Below are 24,927 nucleotides of genomic sequence, written 5' to 3'. Positions count from 1 at the left end.
AAAAAAAAAAAAAAGAGGTATTCACAAGGATGTATCCAAGGGAAGAAAATGGGGCCCTCGGCTTTCAAACGGCTTCCTGGCACCACAAATGAAATTAATTTGTTATATGTTTATTAAATTAATTTAATACTTACAGCAAACGAGGAATGTTTATAGCAAAATATGGAAAGATTTTTTTAAAAACAATAATAAACCACTCAACTTGTAAAAATAATTGAAACAATTACAGTGAAACCCCCACTTTGCACTCTCATTTTCCTAACTGGATCTTCATAGTTATGAATATATTACTATACTATTGCATAACAGTGACTGAGTTTGACTTAATTTTTCATTCTATTTTTTTAAAATATCTTTTATACCCTTCTAAAGGTAGTCAAAAAATATCTTCCATAAACAGTGTTCGTTTCCTAATAAATTGTTTATTCGATCATTTTTTTATAAACTGTGAGGGCCGTGGTGGTTCAGTGGTAGAGCGTTCACCTCTAGTGCATGGGATCCCTGGTTCGATCCCAACTCGCACCAAGTGAACTTTGTGATGGACAAACACCGTGTGCGTGGGTTTTCTCGGGGTTCTTGCATTTCCTTTCACTTTCTTCATTCCACTATTTTATTCGTTTCTCATCATCACTGTCTCCTTTAGTCTAACCGGTATAAGTGCTGAACGTGTAACTTAAAGATTTCATTTCTATAAACTCTGATTGTAATTTCAAGTTCCTGTCTCAAAACCGTAAAATACTGAGAATATAATAATAATAATAATAATAATAATAATAATAATAATAATAATAATAATAATAATAATAATAATAATAATAATAATAATAATAATAATAATAATAATGTACGTATGTATGTGTGTAGTATGTATGTATATACAAAGTATATGTAGTGAGTTACTAACGATTCTGTAGTTTGAAAGTTTTTTGTGAAAAGCTCTTCCACCCTTAAAAAAATACTTGTCACACCCTTGCAGTGTTTCTTAATGCATGTTTTTGCATCTTACCTAAGGAGGTAAGATTAATACGTATTAGAATAGCACAAGCAGTGGGAGATAAATAGTTTGAGAAAACAATAAATAAATATGTTAATATTGCTACTTTACAACTGTTCTAAAGCTTGTGTTGAATCTATTTGTTTGTTTGTTTTTGTTTTGTGTGTGTATGTATGTATGTGTGTGTGTGTGTGTGTGTGTGTGTATGTGTGTGTGTGTGTGTGTGTGTGTGTGTGTGTGTGTGTGTGTGTGGGGGGGGGGGGGGGTGTGTGTGTGTGTGTGTGTGTGTGTTTCTTCATATTTATAGATTCGGTGGTACTTTGAGTCTGTAACTGCCAACCTTGAACAAGATAAGTGACAATTGAACGTCTTCTTGCACATACTTCTTGGGCATTCAAGCTTTTAGCACTTTGCCTTGTATTCATTACTGTACAGTAATATTAGGGATTCCACAGGCATCAACAAAACAAAATATAAAATTTATTCGTATGTAAATGATAAATAAAACTGTATTTCATTGAGGTATGCATACATAAAATAAAGTTGTTTGTAATCTGCAACACTGTAGACATCAAATAACTACACTATTATCTAACTGTCCTACATTAAAAAAAACAAATATAAAAATATTTGCTATCATTCACTAAACGAGGGGAGAGAAAAAAAGCACACTCAAAAATAATTATAATACAATAGTTATTAATAATAAAAATAAACAGAATTGTGTAAATTGTTTGTGAATACTTTTAGAACCCGTTACACAAATGTCATGGAACATGAGTTGGCAAAAATGTAACTAATAAGTACGATAGTTTTCTTTTCTTCTTCTTCTTCTTCTTTTGCTTTTTGTAAAATCTAGTCCGTTCTTTCTGTGCTGAAGCAAAAGAACAAACAAAACAGTCACTTAACTGGGCGACAAGGTTACATATTAATAATACTGATTATCACAGACCGGTAGTCGGACCGACAAGCGGTACACAAATATACACGCAAAAAAATGTAATAATAACAGTAGTAATAATACTTTTTTGAAGCTTTATTTAAAAAAAAATAAACTTGGTGGTTTGCGTGTTGTTTAAAATAAGAGTCACTCAAACTTATTCAAAAATGGCGCTATAGATCCGACATCTGTGCAGTCGGGAATGATTTTTCCCTTGAACTTGACGCAGGCATCTGCACACAGCTGGCCTTCGAAGTAAGGACCGAACATTTTCTTACACTGGGCACAGTTCTTGATGCAGATTCCCACGGGGCTGGCATCCGTCACAGCAATCGTGGACAACAGCAGAAGTAATAGTACCGCTGACGTCATCAGGGATTGGTGTTGATGGTTTTTGCGTCCGCCAGTCATTAGAAATTGTGCTGGAAAGAAAGCGGAGAACAGAATATTATTATTACATATTAACATTTCATTTTACAAGAAATACCTACAACTTTCCAAATATTACTTGAAACAGATATCTAAAATGAAAATTTAAGCGTTAACGATAGTTTTAGACTAGGAATGCAATGGACGTACCCGATTGCAATGAAATGAGCTGAGCGAGCTTAAACTACGTAATCATTCCTGGCCATTATGCAATAATAAATGCCATTTTTAATTATTGACAAAAAAATCGCGTGAAAACTTTTTCCCCATGTTAAGTCTATGCAAGCGTTTTTCGGTGATTATTCCTCGATGGTACATCGGATTTTTGATTTCGACCTATGTTGTCACTCAGCACGACATACTCTATCAGCGTGCTAAGTTTGGTTGAGATCGGCCAAACGGTCTAGGAGGAAGCGTTTTTCGGTGATTATTCCTCGATGGTACATCGGATTTTTGATTTCAACCTATGTTGTCACTCAGCACGACATACTCTATCAGCGTGCTAAGTTTGGTTGAGATCGGCCAAACGGTCCAGGAGGAGTTCGCGGACAACCAAACGGCTAACCCGAGTATAAGAGCTTCGCTTCGCTCAGCTCAATTAATATTTCTAATTAACCATCGGTGTACATACTATCATTTTCCTAGTATTACAATAAAAGGTTTTGGCCAATCAGTTTCATTTTAATAAGTGAAGTGTTTTTAAGCCTATTTTTAAGTTTCCAGCGCCATTAAAGTTTGTTTATTGTCAATTTCCATTGGAAAAACAACACGTAAGAATGGATTCTCTTGCATGTCATTTTGTTCCACTGAGTGAGGTCTATTGATTAAAGAGAATTGTGTCAGTAGGAATGGGTGAAAAATAAATATATAATTTAAAGAATATTTCATCAATAGAAATGGGTGGAAAAATAAATGCATAATTTAAAGAAAATGCTGTTGTTAGGAATGGGTCAAAAGTAAATTCATAATGTGAAGAAAAATTGTGTCGGTAAAAGTCGGTGAAAAACATAATTGAAAGAATATTTGACAGTTGAAATGAGTAAAAGAAATAAATATATAATTTAAAGAAAATCTGATTGGTAACTATGGTTGAAAAATAAATACGTAGTTTAACAGGTTAAGTGCCACCTATATCGCAACAAAAACATCCCCTATGGCCAAAATGTGTTTTATTCATGTTTGGTTTCTCTATGTACTTCTAAGTAGTAATGTAATCATTTTAGATATTTCTGTAGTATCGGTACCATGGGCGGAGTTAGGAATTGTCTGCTGGGAATCAGACCTTTCGTCTGTTGGGGGGGCACGGTAAACACAAATGAGAATTGAGGGATCTCATAAGTGGCATTTTTATTCTTTGTCAAAAAGTTGGGGGCAATGCCCCCCATGCCCCCCATAACTCCGCCCATGATCGGTACTATGTAGTATTGATACTTTTTTTTTGTGACGATACGTTAGTCTCACGCGACTTCAGGTAAATTGACGCGCGGAATAGACTTAGTGGTCGCGTGAGACCAACATGTCACCACGCAAATTTTAGCCGATTGTGTCCGGATTTTCTTGGGAAAATGAGAATGTGTAAGTTAGTAGCGAGTTCAGTATAGCAGCAACTTCTGCACGATCTGTTGTACTTTTACTTCACGTTGATAATTGTCTCACCTCAGTTTTGAGTGACTTGAATAATACATTAGACCTTTAGGTGGAAAGCACGATCTATTTTGCCACTGGATAGAGCCATGTGACAGCACGTTGGATCACAATTCCACAGGCTAATGCTGTTTCTCGTACTACCAGGCAGACTACTATACACTGCAATAGTTTTTTAATGTAAAAAGTCAGATCAGTGAGTCATCACAGACCATAGGCAAACATGAGATTGTGTGAGACAACCTGATACCACGTGGTTTCACGCGGCACTTAACCTGTTAAAGAAAATAGTGTCGCTAAGAATGGATGAATGTGGATATAATTTAAGGAATATTTGATCGATATAAGTGAGTCACAAGTAAATTTTTGAAGAAACGAGTGTTAGTAAGAATGGGTGAAAAATGTTTATTTAATTTAAAGAATATTTGACAGTGGAAATGGGTGAAAAATAAAAACATAATTTAAAGAAAATTCTGTTAGTAGGAATAGGTGAAAAGTAAATTCATAGTTTGAAGAAAATTGTGTCGGTAGAAATGGGTGAAAAATGAATATATAATTTAAAAAAAAATGTGTTGGTTGAAATGGGTGAAAATGAATATACAATTTAAATAGTTCATCGATAGAAATGGATGAAAAATAAATACATAATTTTAAGAAAATTGTGTCGTAATGGGTAAAAAAATGAATACATCTTTAAAAAAATATTGTGTAGGTACGAATTAGTGAAAACATGAATGCAAAATTTAAAGAAATTTGGGTATGTATGAATGAGTGAAAATTAATGCCAAATTTAGATTAAAACTTGGTTGGTAGGAATGGGTAAAATAAAATATGCAAAATCTGAAAAATTTGGGTCGGTAAAAATGAGTGACACAAATGAATGCAAATTAAACTCAGTGATACGTCGAATAACAAATCGTAAAACTAGATTAATGCTATTAAATACTTGATACTGATTCGAACAAAACTTTTTATTGTTGATACTACTAATTTTTTTCTTCAAATATTCACTATAACCATCTGACCGGAATTTGAGTTTTTGTAGTATAGAAGGTGAGAGTACCTTATATTGGATGAATATTAGTTCAAGTGAATATCTGTTATAGTACTGCCATAATAAACTGATTTTTATATACTGGTACCTCGAACCCTAATTCTAGATTTTACTCCTTCACCCACTAGTAACTGGAACTTTACAACGGACTAATTAAGCAGAAACTAATATTTTGACAGTAGATAGTTGAGATAATAACTTGTGTAATTAAGATCGGAGAATAGTTACGGAATAAGTAATGACATATGAGCCAATAGACAGAAGAGGAGGGGTAAATCCTGTACCTCTGACATGCACTATTTTTATTATCCATAGTTCAAAGAATGCGGAATATAAAATATCAAATTTCAGAGTTCAAAATTTCGTAGACTACCGGTATAAACTAGTGTTATTGCATGCCTCTATGCTTTATACGCTTTCCGTATAAATGTTCCAAATAAATGTACTTTCCGTACGAAAGAAAGAACTGTATATATGCAGTCAGGATCTCACACACAGATGGACGTATATAATATATAGCTGACGTATATAATATACAGAAGACTGTTAGATGTCAGACACCCTGCAGCGACATGATGTAATATCTAAGTGGAAATAAGGCAGTACGTATGAGTATATGGATAACGTATGATCCGTACAGATTACCGTAGTAAACATAAGGATTCCGTATATTTGTACAATGTATCGCTTCCGGTAAAGGACTTTTCTCAGTGTTGTAAATGGCGTGAAATATGTATTTTTCTTGTTTCTACGAGTATTTTCCTGTACAGTTTTTAAGAGTTTTCGATGATAATTTACCATGATATATTCACTTCAGGAATCATTTTTAGTATATATATTCATATTTTGACGAAACGAATATATTCGGGATTTTGAAGTCATTTATTTTTAAAGTGCAATAACTGTCGTTGTTGAACACAAATTTGAAAATTACAATAGGCAATTAAATCGATTGACAACAATTATTAAATTTTATCAATAAAATTATCTTTAACGAAGTATAGAAATAATAAAATTTAAAAAATAAATTCAAACAATAAGTTAAGGGCCTGATTTCAAGATTCACTACGGAAACGAATCTAGATTCGAGATCAGAATCCAAGTCCTAAGATCCGGATCCCAATCCAGGATACAGATTCAATCAAGATCCAAAATATGGATTTCAGATCCAGATCTATGACATCGATCTGGGATCATAGTTGTGATCTGGATCTAGGTCCGATCAGTTCTAGAAGTGGTTCTAGATCCGATCGGTTCTGAATCCTGGTTCGGATCCAGAAGTGACAAGGTGCAAATCCGTATCTTGTTGGATTCGAGATATGTAGATCCGAAACTATTTGGCCATCCGTAAACGCGAAGACTGTGTGCAGTGAATCGAAGCACAATAATATGTCATAATTCAAATACATGCAACATATTATTGTGTACTTTGATGTTTTAAACAAAACTAAAGAATACTGAAATAGAACCCCTTGTTGTTACAGATCGTAAAGGGTCGTAGCCTGTCAGACATCTTCCAATAGTTAATATGTGATGAGTATATCGGGTCTTATCGATTATTTCAAGCATTCTTGATCAGAATTTGATATATTACTCTTTCATGAGAATGGATCGATAATAATGCCATAGAAACTGTGGCCTCACAAGGAAAACGATCTGAACCTAGAACTAGAAATCATGGACCACTAGAACCTGCAGAAAAAGGTTGTGAATGTTCCAGAAGCCCACGCATACAGATGAATAATATAAAACACAGTATAACGCCACAGCGAATCAAATTTTAAATAGATTCCTTCTCATAGCGTGCTTCTTATTTCGTAATCAGCAGTAATATGGTACGTAGTATTACAATTTCTCGCCAGTAAAACTATTTTTAGTTCATTGTCAATGTATAATAACTACAAACCAGGCATAATTATCGCAGAAAAATATATATTTTCTACTTCAAACAACACGTTTTTTAGTACACACACACACACACACACACACACACACACACACCTATATATATATATATATATATATATATATATATATATATATATATTCATCCTCACGGCATTGTCAAGGCTCTATATTTGTATTTTACATTTATTATTGCAACCGGGTGTCTCTGACTTCCGTATACGGTAGCCCGATCATCACCCTTGTTCTTCGCGCGCACAGTCATTCGAAGAACTGAAAACGTACTCTGTACACAAACAGTTTATGGTTGTGAACTCGGAAAGCCTGGTACTTCTGCTTGTCAAGGTCAAAAAGTGGGAGAAAAAAGGATGTGTAGAATGTAAAGAGGGTGCAACAGTGACTGATGCTTGTAAGGGAACATATTCATTTGTAGTTCGTGCACATTCCGCCTGTAGCGCTACTGTGGCACAACGTATATTGTAACTGTATAACTCTTGTACACCGCTAGTAGGTCTATTCGCGTTAGTGACGACCGAAACTATGTTGTCAGCTCTGACTGCGATAAGGCACTGCCGTGCTGCTTTTCCTTTTCTTTTTTCCCCTTTTCCATTTGTGAAACGCCAAACATGTTGTTTTTGCTTGTTGCACGCGCTGAACGGGTTTCGGCGAGCGAAGTATTTAAGAAGTTGACTACATATTCTTGTTTGCGATAGTTTTAAATTGGTTAACTGTTGAAAAATATACGAAAATAAAGCTGTACTTGTTAAGATATATTAGTCGAGGACGTAGCTACTGACAGTGTTGATTACAGATTTTCTCGAGGAAGAATTTAATTACAGTAGAGGTGAAAAGGAGATGTCCATTTAGACAGCCCCCCCCCCCTTTTCAGACTCAATCGGAAATGGTCTCAATCGTTTGTACACAAATGTGCAGGCGAAATTTTCGTTTGTACACAATTAGGGGCGCCGTCACAACGAAAACAAAGTGGGGGCTGTCTAAATGGTAGCCCCCCCCCCAAATGTCCAATTCAATCACAAATTGTCGCAATCGTTTCCACATCGTTTCTACAGAAATGTGAAGGCTAAATTTTCGTTTGTACATAATTAAGGGCGCCGCCAGAACGAAAACAAAGTGGGGGCTGTCTAAATGGTAGCCCCCCCCCCATTTCCAATTCAATCACAAATTGTCACAATCGTTTCTATATCGTTTGTACAGAAATGTGCAGGCTAAATTATTGTTTGTACATAATTAAGGGCGCCGCCAGAACGAAAACAAAGTGGGGGCTGTTTAAGTGATAGCCCTTCCCCCCACCATGTCCAATTCAATCACAAATTGTCGCAATCGTTTCTACATCGTTTGTACAGAAATGTGCATGCAAAATTTTTGTGTGTACATAATTAGGGGCGCCGCCAGGGCGAAAACAAAGTGGGGGCTTTCTAAGTGATAGCCCAATCACCATGTTCAATTCAATCACAAATTGTCGCAATCGTTTCTACATCGTTTGTACAGAAATGTGCATGCAAAATTTTCGTTTGTACACAATTAGGGGCGCCGCCAGAACGAAAATAAAGTGGGGGGCTGTCTAAATGTTAGCCCTCCCACCATGTTCAATTCAACCAATTCAACCACAAACTGTCGCACTTGTTTGTACGCCTTTGTACATAAATGTGCAGCTGTAATTTTCGTTTGCACATAAATGTGGCCTCACCAAAACAATAACAAACTATGGGCTCTCTAATTGATAGGCCTCACACCATGTCGAATTCAACCACAAACTGTCGCACTTGTTTGTTACGGTTTTGTACAGAAATTTGCAGGCGAAATTTTCGTTTGTACACAATTGCGGGCGCGCCAAAACGGTAACAAAGTATAGGCTACCTAATTGGTAGCACCTCCCTACGTCCGATTCAAAAGAAAATTATCTCAATTCTTTACACATCGTTTGAGAAGTAATGCGCAGGCGAAAATTTTTTTTCTAAGCTATCAGATGCGTGGACAGAACGAAAAAAAAGGGGAGTTGTCTAAGTGCTAGCCCCACCATGTTCGATTGAACCACAAATTGTCGCGATCGTTTATACATCGTTTATGCAGAAATGTGCAGGTAAAATTTTCGTTTGTATTAAATAATATACGGATGTGAGTATTTTTAATATCTGCGATCAACATTAAACGGTTTGAATAACGGTTGATGAGTTTGAAAATGGTACCTATTGCACTAGTCGAAAAAAAATTCTTTTTCTCTGGCACACGGAAGAAAATGCCTGATTATAATATAACTTTTCACGTAGAATTCGAATCTGCAATCAGTTTTTCTCCATCGCCCTCAGTTTTCCCGTGACAGAAGTGTTTTCGGAAAATTTCCCCTCAAATTTCTTTTCTTTTTCTTTTTTTCTTTTTTTAAACCATTTTCATACTTGTAGCTTGGGTACCTTAGGTCTATAAACGCACAAACTATATTGTATGTTAGCCTGATTTATACTTAGTAAGCCCTCTAAGTTTCATAAGAATAGCATTATTCTATCTAGAGAAATAAACATATTTATATAAAAAATTTGCTATGTGTACTGTTCATTTTACAATATTCATTAGTGCAGATAAAATCACATATAACTTCCACGAAAATTACAATATAAGCACGGTTTATATCTTATTGGATTTGAAATAAAACATATTTTCAATGATGTATACACCGTGTCACCATTTTATATCTACTTAATAAATAATACAAAAGAAGTGAGTGGTATCTTCTTAATAAATGGACACTTACTTACATGGGCGGCGATTAGGGGGGGCAAGAGGGGGAAGTTGCCCCCCCACTTTTTAAAAGTGACCACTTAACTCTTTTAAATTATATAATCTATTTTTCTGTGATAGGCTAGAATCTTCATTATTCGATTTAAAAAGTACCAAAAAAGCTTTCTACTTCTGTTTCTTTCTCAAGACTGGAGGCATTGTAGAACACGTTACATATGCTTTCACGCCTTTCTGCGTCGAGATGTAGTGTGACTACGTCAAAACTTTAAAAAAAATTGTTATGACTTTTTATTACTTTTTGCAGGGCTTAATTTTGCACCTAGAAGATTGAAATTTTGCACACACATTCAGTGCACCTCTTAATATTTTCCACATCCTTTTCAGATTTCTGCGATAAAACGGGGTGGTCCAGAGGGGCAAAAAGGTAAAAAAGTAATTTAACAAAGATCCCTTTTTTCGTGATTTTCCCTCCTCAGATACATGATGGAGACATGTAAGTGGTACCGTTTGAAAGAATGTTCTGTTCTAAAAAGAATGATGTACGAAACATGATCCTATTATAAATAGAGATGTCTCAGGGAATTTTTACCTGAGATCTTTTCTTATACTAAAATCTGGAGTATTATAGAGATATATAGACTGGAGGCATTGTAGAACACCTTACATACGTTTTCACGCCTTTCTGCGTCGAGATGTAGTGTGATTACGTCAAAACTTAAAAAAACATTTTTTGTTATGATTATTTTATTACTTTTTGCGGGCTTACTTTCCTACCTAGAAGATTGAAATTTTGCACACACATTTACTACACCCTTTAGTATTTTTCAGATTTGTTTTAGATCTCTGCGTTAAAACAGGGGGTAGAGAGGGGCAAAAAAGTACAAAGAAGAAATACTTTTTAAACAAATAATCCATTTTTTCATGATTTTCCAACCTCAGGTACAAGATGGAGACATGTGAGTGGTACCGTTTAAAAGTATGTTCTATTTTGAAGGGAATGATGTACGTACAATGATCCTAGGATAAATAGGGATGTCTCGGGAAAATTTTATATTACATCTGGGGCATTGTGGGAATGTTCTTAGCTCATTGGTAAACATTTTCCCGCACTTAAGTTTCAAGATAGAAGCTTTTTTATATATACACATTTAGTACACCCCTTTCTTATTTTTCAGTTGATTTTGAGATTTGTGTGTTAACATAGTGGGTTCAGAGGGGATAAAAGTTTGAAAAAAATAAGAAAAATTCATGTTTCCCTGAAAATTTCCCGCCTTAGGGACATGATAGGAAAACGTAAATGGAACCGTTTGAAAGGTTGTTCTATTCTGAAGAGAATGAGGTACTAACCATGATTCTAGGATAAATAGGGATGATGCTGTAGCTGATTGACTGAAATTCAATAATTTACCTTTATAGAGCCATAATCTAAACTGGTTAATGTATATAGTTTAATTTGGAAATGGAAAGTTTTTGCATATATTACTGGTTCATAGAAAAAGTTGTACCATATAATATTTGTCGTTGCGTAAGTGGGTATTGGTTATTTGTCTTCCCGTGGAGTTAAGACAGCTGCAGGAATTGCGTTTTAATTGCAATTCAAAGAAATTAATATTACAATTGTGTCGTAGCATATGCTTGTAGTATTTACTGTCTTTCATTTTCTAAAAGTAATGACACATTTAATGGCAAGTGTGGAACTAAAAATGTAAGTTGTTTATTAATCCCCAGTTTCAATATAACTTCTACAAAACAAGCCTCATTATTCCTTAGTATGATTAATATTATCCTTTCTATTTATTTGTTTTGCAAATATGTTATTAGGTAATCTGATCACACAATTTTCCAGACAGAATTTAATGATGTTCATGAGCAAGGAATGAAGGTTTAGTACCTAATGCGCGTTGCTCTTGTGAATTTACTTTATTAAATATGAAACACGATATACGGTATTTTGACTGAAAAAGATAGTATCCTATTAGTTATACAACCTTTCGCCAGACAAATTGTTAGAAACAACCAGGAAAACTAACACTGATATACAAATATTCAGATCATATCTTGCCCCCCCCCCACTTTTAACATCCAATCGCCGCCACTGCTTACTTACCTCAACTAATATGTTTTAGTTGTCGACTTTCTTCTGTGTTTGGTTTCTGGAACATCTCTTTTAAGTGTCCAACAGTAATCAGCTAGCATTTTTGAACTTCACTGTCAATGGTACCTCTTGTCCATGGAGGAAATGTCCTGATGAAAATGTTCCCCATACTCATCACTAACAGCACCAAGCTTTTCAGGAAAGAAATGCAGGTGGGAGTCTAGAAAGTGAACTTTAAGGGACATGTTGCAACCCATTTCATTGAATGATTGCCGGAAATCACTCACAATTTCACGGTAATTTGGGGCTTTCTTGTTTCCTAAAAAATTCTCTGTTAAACATTTAAATGGATACCAAGCTGCTTTCTCAACCAGAGTTAAGAGATCCTCAAATTTTTGGTCACGAATCAATCATCTTATTTGGAGGTCTACAAAAATCCCTAGCGTCACTAACTCGAGGAATTTTTTCCTTGATGTAACAAGATCCTGCATTACTTTCGTCCATTGCCCTAACAAAGTTTTTGAAGAGCCCCAACTTTATGTGAAGAGGAGGTAGAATTATCTAATCAGGGCTCACCAGTGAGGAATAAACAGCATTTTTCTGTCCAGGAGTTAATACATGCGTTGGCCATTCCTTCTTGATGTAATGTTCCGCTTTGTTCCTGCTGTCCCATTCGCAGAGGAAACAACAATATTTCGTATAACCAAGCTGCAAACCCATTAACAAAGAAATGACTTGTAAATCACAGCAAACGGTCCACTTGTATTTCTCATACTGAATTTTTTCTAACACTATTTCGATGTTTTCATAGGTTTCCTTCATATTAGTTGCATAAGCCAAAGGCACTGAAGGAAATTTGTTGCTATTGTGCAAAAGGACAGCCTTAAAACTAGTTTTCGAAGAGTCAATAAGCAATCTCCACTCTGTACTTATATGTGCATGTCCAAGTGTATCCATCACAGCACAGACATTATTACAATACACTAAATCATTTTCTTGAGAATAATAATTTTGAAACTCTGTATGAAGGTTTCGAAAAATACACACTTTAGTGTCACGATGGAGCAGATTCCAGCCTTAAGTTTAGAATCAAGAAGTTCTGTCTGTGTCTTGGAGAGTTTTAAATCCCGTACGAGGTCATTTAGTTCACCCGGAGTTATCAGATGGGAATCCAATGTAGATGTGCTTCCTACATAAGTAGGATCATCATCTTCATTTGGAACTTCAATAGTTGCCTCAAGTACGTAATCCTCATTTACCGTAAGATGAGGAGGAGGTACTGGTACAGGTAATTCTGCACTGTGTGGAACTGGCCTAATTGCTGATGCAAATTAGGGTACTGTACTGTGTGGTTAGATTTACTGCTTATTTCTTTTATCTGTGTCATACAAAAGTAGCAGTCTGAAGAATGATCTTTTGGTTCCCTCCAGATCATCGGTACTGCGAAGTTCATGTTTCGTCCACCATTTGCCCACCCAGTCAGACGTTTCACGCAAGTACAACAAATGTAGTGAGGAACCCAGTTCTTATCCTGGTCTCCTACACAGCAACCAAAATGTAACTGATAACACTTCCTCACAAGTGGAGTAAAACATCGACGTTGTGATTTAAATATCAGCTCCCCACATACATAACAGAAATTGTCCGGTTTATTTACACACTTCCTCGACTCCTTGTATCCTGTAAGGTATCACACACACACACACACACACAGGAATCTACACTCCATCAAATTCCCACAAAATCCCTCTAGACATTCCCTCATACAAAAATGGTGACATGGTGTACACATCATTGAAAATGTTTTATTGGAAGTCCAATGAGGTATAAACCGTGGTATATTGTAATTTTCGTGGAAATTATATGTGTTGAAGACCGACCCGACCCCACCCGTGACCCAAATTGACTGACCCGACCCGACAACCCGACCCGAGCTGACCCGATTGGCCCGACCCAAAGTGACCCGAGTGAACCAACCCGAGGTGACCTAACCCGACAACCGACCCGAGTGACTTGACCTTACAATCTAACCAGTTTGAGAGAGCTAGAACCTTACAAAACTGCCACCAGAAAAAAAATGCTGACCAATTCTTATGAATAAACCATTGTTTCGGCTTTTTTTATTTGTAGTATAATTATCCTCCTCCTCAGTGTTCTGCCATTAATGACAGGCCAGTTTCCGTGAACTAGGTAAGAAGCTTCCATTTTTGCGATTTCCCGCTAACATCTGCCTCGCAACCCAACATAAAGTACCACCCTCCTTATTACAATCTATCAATTCCAACCTTCTTACACACTCTCGCTCTCCTGATCTCACCCCCTTTACTACATCTCTCAGAATGCAATCCCTTAGCAAGATCGAAACTTGTGATCCGTCCATTTTTCGCTTCCTTATATCGTCTAATATTGCTCTCGTCTCTTGCATTTTTTCAGCATTTCCTAATTCGTTTACCTCTCTACCCTGCTAACCTTCTTTATTTTACTCCACATCCAAATTTCCAAGGTTAAAATTTAGGCAATCAAGTTCGAAAGTCAAAATAAAATTTGACTGAGTTCTGAAGACAAGTTCTGAAGACTAAAAGAATAAATGTTCTGAAGACATTATTTTCTAGTAAGGAATGTATAAAGAACTTCTTTTAATATTTTTTGCTGTGTAACAAACAACAATTTCATCACGTTAACATTCCAATTTTTCTATTTAAAAACAGCGTTGCTGTCTGATAGAATCATAAGGAACTAATTGCACTGAAATATCATTCTGTAGGGAATTAGCTTTTATTTTTTCTTGATTAATTTATCTAGAAGATATTTGCAACGTTATATAAAATTAGCAAGTATTTTATTGCGGAGAAAGTCAAATCACTACCCCAGCAATAATAATAATAATAATAATAATAATAATAATAATAATAATAATAATAATAATAATAATAATAATAATAATAATAATAATAATAATAATCTGAAGGTGACCAAGAAAGTTATGTCTCTTTGTGGAAGTCTGTGTTCAATTGGCCCTCACACCGTGAGTTGAATGCGAATGGATATAAGGTGAAGGTCAGTTGTTGGACGAGACGAGACGAGACAGAATTTTCATGAAGGGGTACGAGATGAGACAGAGCTCTTTCAATAGAAACATATGCACTTTTCTAGACGAGACAACCTTCACGACACATTTTCGAAACGAGAATGCCCCAAACCAGGTCTCGTGAGCAACACTAGTAAGTATATCCAACATACTAATTGGTTGTGGCTGTTCAGATACACCGTGAACGTGCGTAAGGACTGAGTGAACATGGAGCCTTCACAGAGCGTCATAAGGGCTTGTTTGCTGTACTAGTTCAAATTGCTGCTCCGCGGGGCGGAAGATATGACAGGCCTTTGGTGAGGGTGTCGTGACTACGCGGAGAGTGTAGTGGTATGACGGTTTAAGGACGGTGACAAAACACTCGAAGACGCACCACGTGCCGGAAGACAAACAGATGTTCAAAATAAAGATCTTCAGGCAGCAATTGAGGCGAAGAAAGACATGTGAGGAACTGGTACTACATTTCAGTGTAAGTGGAGAAACCATTCGGCACCACCACCATCAACTTGGGAAGCACTGCAAGTTGGGTTGATAGGTCCTACATGATTTGACTTGGAGCCAGAAAGCAACGCGAGCAGACACCTGTGTTTCTTTGGTGTCTCGTCTGAGGAAGGAGCAATTTCTGGACAGGGTGTTGACATGTGATGGGAAGTCGGTCCTGTACGAAGCTCCACGGCGCCGTCATTGTTGGTTAGCATCCCATGAACCGGTTCAAAAACAGCCCAAGCCAGCACTACGCCAGAATAAGGTTCTCCTGTGCATTTTGTGGACTGCTCGAGGCATCGTCCATCGGGAACTACTACCAGCTGGTCAGATCATCAATGCAACTGTGTACTGTCACTGTGCACTGTCTGGATCCAGCAGTTCTGAATAGCAAAGGGGTCCTCTTGTTACAAGGCAACGCTAAGCCCCACGTGGCTAAAATGACCCAGTACATCATTCTACGCCTTGGATGGAAAAACACTATTGGATCCGCCATACTCCACAGACATTGTACCGTCCGATTATCACCTGTTCCATTCCTTGGACAATCACCTTAGAGAACGCCAATTCAAATCGCTAGTAGAGGTTCAATATGCACTTGATACCTTCTTCACCTGATACCTTCGTCCCACCAAGTTCGACTGCGATGGAATCCATGGCCTTCCAGAACGTTTTCAGAAGGCCGTCGAGGCTGACGGAGACGATTTTTGATATTCCAGGTACGTCTTAGGTTACATACCAATGTTCGAAGGTGTTGGTGAAAAGGCGGCGGAACTTTCTTGGGCACTCTTAAAGCTATAATAATAATAATAATAATAATAATAATAATAATAATAATAATAATAATAATAATAATAATAATAATAATAATAATAATAATAATAATAATAATGTGTCCTGCCCAAAGGCAGATGTTTGACCCGAAGGTCCATGGGTATTGATTCCAGCTCGTACCAAGTAAGTTTTCTGGTGGACAAACACCATGTGCATGGGTTTTCTCGGTGTTCTCCCATTTCCTCCCACTTTCTGTATTCAACCACTTCAATTATTTCTCATCATCACTGTCTCGCTTAGCGTTGGTGCATAACGTGGGACGTTAACTAGATATTTCCTTTCAATTTCACTTAATGTGACATTTAACTTGACATAGAAACGGAGATAGGAAAAAAGTCAGTATTAATATTAATTACAATTACAATGCCAATTAGTTAATATAGGGTAAAATTAAAATTTTATTACTATTTCACCTTCAATTAGTCACATTTATCATTCATTCACCAACTTCGAATTGAATTCTACAACAAAGCTCTTTATAGTATTCCGTATAGAAAATAAGTGAAGAATGTGACGACCCGACCCGAGTGACCCGACCCGACAACCCGACCGGTAACCCGACCCGTTTGAGAGCACTATCAGAGGGGTACAATTTACAGTACAATTTATTTTGTATGGTTTAGCATACTTTAAGTCTACCATACTTTTTGAAAACAGAAAAAACGGGACATCTTACAAATTAGTAGTAAATATTGCATTTTGTATTAATTTTATCTTTCGAATTTTACTACAGTATCGCACTAGTTATACAACTTAAAATAATGTATTAATATAGTCCATACTTAATCAACAGTGCTAAAAATTATTATAGAAGCTAGAAGCTGTTATACAATATAAACGCAATCAGTGAATACAATATTTAGGCAAAAAATTATATTTTCAATATTATTACGCATACCACTTTTACATGCTCTACATGTCTATAAAGAAAAATATCCAGATTTATGAAGTTGTTTCAAAATTTCAATAGGCTGATTTATTTTTGTTAACCTAAAATGCGAACTAAAAGAAAGCAATTTGCATAATTGTTTTTCTGAAGCAGAAAAAAATGTGTTTTCGGGGCTGGTCTGCAACGTCACAAGAATTTGTTGCCACCTCGGGGTATACATTCTTACTTTCAGTGATAAGAGTGCTACTTAGGAGGATTTAAACATAGCATGTTATATCCGGGGAAGCAGGGATTGGAATAATAATAAAGATTAGAATGAAATTGTTCCTATAGTATTGTCGGAATTGAAAGCAAAAGGAATAAGTCGATTTTATTATCTTTTCAGAAATTTTGATATGTAATTAATAATAATAATAAAGAAAAAAACAGGACAAGAAGGAAAATTTCTGCACACCGGGACAAATTTTAAGAAATCGGGGCGTATGGTAGCCTTACATACTTATTTGCATGCGGAGTGTCAGTACGGAGCCACTATGTAGCAGAGTTGAAACAAAACCTCGTAAATAGGTTGCCAACTCAGGAAAACAAATTTACCGGCACACCCTCAAAATTCTCTGTACAAATGAGAAACTGAAGACTGTATTGATCGTTATTGTATTTACCAGCAATTGCCACTTGTTTAAAATTATCGAAACAGATGAATAATACTGGATATCAATCTTTATGTAACAATAGCTGATTCATAAAATGAAATTTACTCTACTTCAAACAAAGGAAATTGCTTTAAAAAGTCATTTTCTACTCTCAATAAATGAATAAAATTCTTTTACAATAAAATATAAGTGTTATCAAATTTGTTATGTTAAATAAATAAAAAAAAACTGCCATACATTAAAAAAATATCGATAATATATAATACAACGGAAATTTGTGTTTGTAAAGGCACTGTTGAAAAATTTCGATGTTCAATGTTATATTCTGGATTGCAGATTCCAAAATACCGGTCAGTAGGGGTCTAATAAGAAGTTTGTACCGGTCACCGGCCTTAATCAAAATCACAGCAAATACCGGCCAGTTGGCAACTCTACTCGTAAATCAGAATGCTGAATGCACCAAAATACTTAACCATGCATTCTATAGTTTCTGCAAAATGAGTTTAATGAAGATGATCAAATAAAACAAAATACTGTGTTATAATTTTCCCTTTAACAGTCTACTTTGTGAATTTGTTATATCTTCCACTTATCAATTTCCTGTACGAGATGAGAATAACGGTTTCTCCGCAAGATGGAAAGAAAAAAATAATTTTTTCTCATAAGGATTCAGTTCACGTAAGAAATAATGAATAAGTTTATAATAAAAGCCGAGTTTAATAAACTAACTCAGCAATAATGATTGTAAGTATAAATATAAATATAAAAAAAAACAAAAAAAACATTTAATTCCATCATCGTTAGGATAAGATCAATATAGTGAATCACACGATAGTGTGAACATACCAAACCACACAATAGTGTGAACAAAGTCCTGTTAGAAAAATACTCCATAAATGTGACACATTTTTTTAAATGCTTCTACCATTTATACAGTCCCCCACATTGTTTTCGTTCTGGCGGCGCCCCTAATAGAGTACAAACGAAAATTTCGCCTGCACATTTCTGTGGAAATGATGTACAAGCGATTGATATAATTTGTGATTGAATTGGATTTGGTGGGGGCTACCATTTAGACAGCCCCACTTTGTTTTCCTTCTGGCGGCGCCATTATTTGTGTACAAACGAAAATTACGCATGTATATTTCTGTACAAACGATGTACAAACGATTACGAAAATTTGTGATTGAATTGGACTTGATGGAGGGGCTACCATTTAGACAGACCACACATTAATTTCTTTCTGCCGTCGCCTCTAATTGTGTACAAAAGAGAATTTCGCCTGCACATTTCTGTACAAACTACGTACAAACGATTGCGACAATTTGTGATTGAATTGGACATGGTCGGGGGCTACCACTTAGACAGCCCCCACTTTGTTTGTTCTGGCGGCGCCTTTAATTGTGTACAAACAAACATTTCGCCTGCACATTTCTATACAAACGAAGTACAAACGATTGCGACAATTTGTGATTCAATTGGACATGTTGGTGGGAAGCTACCACTTAGAGAGCCCCCAGTTTGTTTTCGTTCTGGCGGCGCCCCTAATTGTGTACAAACGAAAATTTTGCCTGAACATTTCTGTAAAAACGACGTACAAAAGATTGCGACAATTTGTGATTGAATTGGACATGGTCGGGGGCTACCACTTACAAGGAACCCTAGGTATCTATCAGAGCCCGATTTTTAAGAAACTTTGTATATAATTAGAGTACCTCGGGAAACACACACAGCCAAAATTGTAGCTGCAGAGTCCAAGACGTTGGAACACTAGGGCTCGAGAAAGATCAAATGTGGAACGTCAGTACATTAAGGACATGGTGAGAAAATGCAAGTTTTTCTTTAAAACTCGTCATTGTAACCACACGAAATGAGCATACATGGATACGAGATGGTAGATATGATCTGTTAAAAGTGATGAAAAAAATATCCGCCATCTTGAAAGAGACCATGTTGAAACTGGTGCGATTGGTATAAATGAGAAGAGGGTCATGCGATGCGTCAAGTTGAACATAAATATACACAAAAAACAGTTGGTGAAATTTGTTGTAGGATTACGTTATTTCTGTGCTTCTGGCAGAGTGGTTTAGGTACAAGATGAGCAAAGTGTATCACATGACACTCGAGCAGATGCAGGTTATGGTGCGCTATAAGTGGGATCAGTGCAACTAGAAAAACAGAGCGAAATATAATTTTAGCAGTACATGATTTGTGTCAGAGTCAACATATAATTGGTGTGGATGTGCTGATACAACGGGTTCTTCATAATAATGCCATGGTTAGCATTAATTTGTAACTGTTTATTATATTTCCATTAATTCGAACAGAAATCAGAACGCCTATCAGTTCACTCATAGCGCTCCATACCCACCATCTGTTCGAGTGTCATGAGATACCTTTGCTCATTTTGTACATAAACCACTCTACCAGAAGCACAGAAATAATGTAATCCCACAACAGACTTCACCAACGGGTTTTTGCGTCTATTTACGTTCAAATTGATGCATCGCATGACCCTCTTCTCATTTACAGCAATGGCACCAGTTTCAACCTAGCCTCTTTCAAGATGGCAGATATTCTTTTCATCATTTTTAACAGATGATATCTACCATCTCGTATCCATGTATGTTCATTTCATGTGGTTACAATGACGAGTTTTAAAGAAAACCTTGGATTTTCTCACCATGTCCTTAATGTACTGACGTTCCACATTTGATCTTTCTCGAGCCCTAGTGTTCCAACGTCTTGGACTCTGCAGCTATAATTTTGGCTGTGCGTGTTTCCCGAGGTACTCTAATTATGTACAGAGTTTCATGAAAATCGGGCTCTGATAGATACCTAGGGTTCCTTGTTAGACAGCCCCACTTAGTTTTCGTTCTGGCGGCGCCCCTAATTGTGTACAAACAAACATTTCGTCTGCTCGTTTCTGTACAAACGAAGTACAAACGATTCCGGCAATTTGTGATTCAATTGGACATGGTGGGGAGGAATTACTTAGAAAGCACCCTACTTTCTTTTCGTTCTGGCGGCGTCCCTAATTGTGTACAAACAAACATTTCGCCTGCACATTTATGTACAAACGACGTACAGACGAATGCGACTATTTGTGATTGAATTGGACATGGTAGGGGGCTACCACTTAGACAGCCACCACTTTGTTTTCGTTCTGACGGCGCCCCTAATTGTGTACAAACAAATATTTTGCCTGCCCGTTTCTGTACAAACGAAGTACAAACGATTGCGATAATTTGTGATTGAATTGGACATGGTTGGGGGGCTACCACTTAGACAGCCTCCTTTTTTTCTGTTCTGGCGGCGCCCCTAATTGTGTACAAACGAAAATTTTGCCTGCACATTTCTGTACACACGAAGTAGAAACGATTGCGATAATTTGTGATTGAATAGAACATGTTGGTGGGGGGGCTACCAGTTAAACAGCCCCAATTTGTTTTCGTTCTGGCTGCGCCCCTAATAGTGTACAAACGAAAATTTGGCTTGCACATTTCTGTACAAACAATGTACAAACGATTGCGATACTTTGTGATTCAATTGGACATCGTGGGGGGAGCTACCACTCAGACAGCTCCCCACTTTGTTTTCGTTCTGGCGGCGCCCCTAAGTTTGTTCAAACAAACATTTCACCTGCACATTTCTGTACAAACGATGCACAAACGAATGCGACAACTTGTGATTGAATTGGACATGGTGGGGGGCTACCACTTAGACAGCCCCTATTTTTTCTGTTCTAGCGGCGCCCCTAATAGTGTACAAACGAAAATTTGGCTTGCACATTTCTGTACAAACAATGTACAAACGATTGCGGCAATTTGTGATTCAATTGGACATGGTAGGGGCTACCATTTAGGGGAACTCCCTCGAGAGGAATCACTCTACTTATTTATTGCAAAAAGCAGAATTTAAAAATTCGGATTCGTCCAAAGTTATCGTGTGAAGTAACAGCCGTTTGTATGTACGTACTAATATTGATAAGTTCCACTACGCGATCCCCGCGCCACACCCGCACACACTAGCATTTGTACACACGAAAGTATACCTGGTAGTATCCACACGCTTACGCCGGAAACTAGAAACAAACAAACAAACACACACACACACACACACAGAGAGAGAGAGAGAGAGAGAGAGAGAGAGAATATCTTGTTGTACCTTTATACTGAATGCACCATTACTCACAAAATCAGTTAAAAAAGAAAAAGGAAAAAAAGTTGTAAATGAAACTTTCAAAGATTGGTACCACTGCTGCGTGTCACACATGAGATTGTTCCATAATGATTGATTCGTAATATGATGTATATGGGTTTCTTAATGGTAGTATAACAAAATGCCTTCAAATTGACCACTAAATAAAAAGTGAAATTTATTTCTCAAATTTTGTAAAATCGAAGTCGGTGGGCATTATGGGAACAGTCTACAATAACAATATATGCAAATAAATATTAATATACTTCACGTTTTCCAGTGGGTGCAAGAAAGCTTTGAATAGTATTTGTTGCCATAAGCATTAGGTGATGTAAATATATATATATATATATATATATATATATATGCGCAACACTACTAGAAATAACACACAACACCCCCTCCCCAACACATTCAGAGAAAATATACCAGTATTTTAAACACTGGCTTGGCATATATAAATAGGTGTGTGTTCTTGTGAGTATATAGCCCCTATATTTGTGTCTGGCAGAAGAAGACGATGGGGAAAATGCTTCCTTTCTAGAAGACCTTCACACAGTACAGTAACTGCACCAATCGCAAGGTCGAATTCACCATAGAAGGTAACCTTGTGCAAACAATAATTAAATACATATTTTTCGGTCTTTCTTTTCTTTTTCTGTTTTTTTTAAGGAATTAACATAATTACTTACGTGTGTTGTAGTATGTCGGTGATTCAAAGTGGTTCTCAGATACTCTTGACAAAACCTGAAAGTAAAAGAAAAAATTCAAAAAAATTGTTTTTGTACTTTTGTTTTTCTATAGTAGATAAGTAAATAAATAAGAATAAATTTCTTTATTACAATGAAAATTCAAAATATGAACTAGTCATGGTAAAATCAGTTCCGCCTCCCTCCCCCCCCAACGCAGAATTCTCTCCACTCTTTGGGCCCCCACATAATTTCTCCATGGTTTGGGAATATATAGTGATTTTTTTTTATTGTGAAGGCATTATTTAAATTCTGATATTAGGCACAAATATTCAAAGCCGTAGCTAGCAGGGGGGGAGCGGGCCGGTTGCCCCGGGCGCTGTTAGCAAGAGGGCGCCGAATCAGCAAGAACAAAGGAAAAGTGTTGGAAAAGAATGAACGACGTGTTGTCTCGTAAAAGTATTGGCGTCCTATTAAATCAATATTATTGTAGATTTGCAAAGATGTAGCTTTGTTAAGAATTTTCTTGCTCGCTCCGCTCGCAACCCAAAAGTTTCAATGAGAGTTACAAGTTTTTACTTATTAGGCCTACTTAAACATTACAACAAAAGTCGATACTCTTATATGTAAAGAAGAAGTGAATGAGAGAGCGCCAAATTCTACTTTACCAAGGGCGCCAGAATCTCTAGCTACGGCTCTGCAAATATTGCATATTTTCAGTTTTCAAGATTCAGTGACAAAAACTCTTCCGTTTGAGAGATGGGGATGGACACGGTGCCTCATGTGGTGCAAGAGGTTCATGGCTTGACCTCATGCCATGTGAGTTTGCAGTGAACAAGATCGTGCCTGTAGACTTTTCTCGAATTCTCACGTTTTTTTTCACATACCCATTCCATCAATTAGGCTATTTCACAATCATTGCCATTCATTCATTTATTCGTCCTTTTTAGCCTACAAGGACATAGAAGTGGAACGTAAACTGAAAGATTCCATTACCTTTAAATTTCCCTGCTTTAATACCGCACATGGCAATTTCTACTTTTCTTTAAAAAAAATACATTACTTATAAAATAGTTATTCATTATCCGAATAATTGTTCGAATAGTTATTCATTATCCGAATAACTGTTCGAATAGTTATTCATTATCCGAATAATTGTTCGAATAGTTATTCATTATGCGAATAATTGTTCGAATAGTTATTCATTATCCTAATAATTTGTTCGAATAGTATCCAAATATTATAGAAATTTAATCAGAGATTTTTAGTTTTTATTTAACTAGAATATTATTCACAGGTAAGACATATATACATGCCATCGAACATATATACATGAACAAAATTATATACTAATCTTCCTCATCATGTCAGGTAGTTGACTTGACGACTGCCATTTTAACATTCCAAACTACGCTGAAGATGAAGTAGCACCAAAATTTAACACAACTCACAGAGCCATTACACGTTTACACCCGAGGAAAATATTAATACTTGTATAGATTTTGCATTTCGTCGATTATAAGAATAAAAGATAAAAAAAGTTGGATTTTCATTGATGTGTCAGTTTCTCGCTTCTTGAAACATAACGCCGCAATTTTTCTTTTCTTCCCTTTCACGTCATGTTTTCTAATGATAACAACTTATGCTATAGAGTTGAATTAAGTTCAGCTGTAATGTAGGCGTGGTGTTATAACTTTGCTACATAAATTAATTATTTTTGTTATTTCCTAATGACGCTGTTGAAGCACGTGGCTGTCACGTCCATGAAAATTCACCTTTAGGCTGATGCGACATTTGTGTCGCTTTTTTTTTTTTCAATTCATTTCCTTATGCGTCATTGACTGTTTGACGCATTCGCATAGGCAAGGAGACCCAATATGAATAACTGAGCACTCTAAGACGGTTAAGGATAATGATTGCGAGGTCAAATTACTGTGAATTTGAATTTAATTTTTATCCATTTTCGATATTTAGGATTTTCTATTGTAAAGTTCAGCTTGTGCAGGAGAAGTAAGAGCTTTGGTAGAGTAGACTATTGTTTGAAATTTATTTTTAGTACAGGAATTATTATTTAAAAAATATAAACGGGATTTTACAGGAAGGAATAGTACAATAATATTATATATATATATATATCCAGTGGCGTATTTAGGATTTTGTTTCGGGAGGGGCTTTGCTAACTTTCGGGGGGGGCTTTGCATGAAAATGTGAAAATTCTGCAAGATATTTCATATACTTCATAGTAAGTAAGATTTCGGGAAGGGCTTAAGCCCGGA

General features: G+C 36.3%; 1 protein-coding gene across 2 annotated transcripts in view; it reads right to left on the bottom strand.

Annotated features, from left to right (window-relative positions):
- Positions 1-2,038: 2,038 nt before the first annotated feature.
- LOC145683531 (uncharacterized) overlaps positions 2,039-24,927 on the bottom strand; it is a 63,230-nt gene continuing 40,341 nt past the window's right edge. For both annotated transcript variants that reach the window (XM_081754875.1, XM_081754876.1), the window contains exons 2-3: positions 22,655-22,709; positions 2,039-2,356 (exon numbers count right to left, since the gene is read on the bottom strand). In XM_081754875.1, coding sequence (XP_081611001.1) covers positions 2,082-2,356; positions 22,655-22,709 — 330 coding nt within the window. In that variant the 3' untranslated portion in view covers positions 2,039-2,081. The remainder of the gene's footprint in view (positions 2,357-22,654; positions 22,710-24,927) is intronic.

Source organism: Thermobia domestica, chromosome 4 (assembly GCF_964235325.1).
Source record: "Thermobia domestica chromosome 4, izTheDome1.hap1.1, whole genome shotgun sequence".
Lineage (NCBI taxonomy): Eukaryota > Metazoa > Arthropoda > Insecta > Zygentoma > Lepismatidae > Thermobia > Thermobia domestica.
The sequence above is the reverse complement of the archived record's forward strand: the minus strand, read 5'-3'. Positions and strand labels throughout refer to the sequence as shown.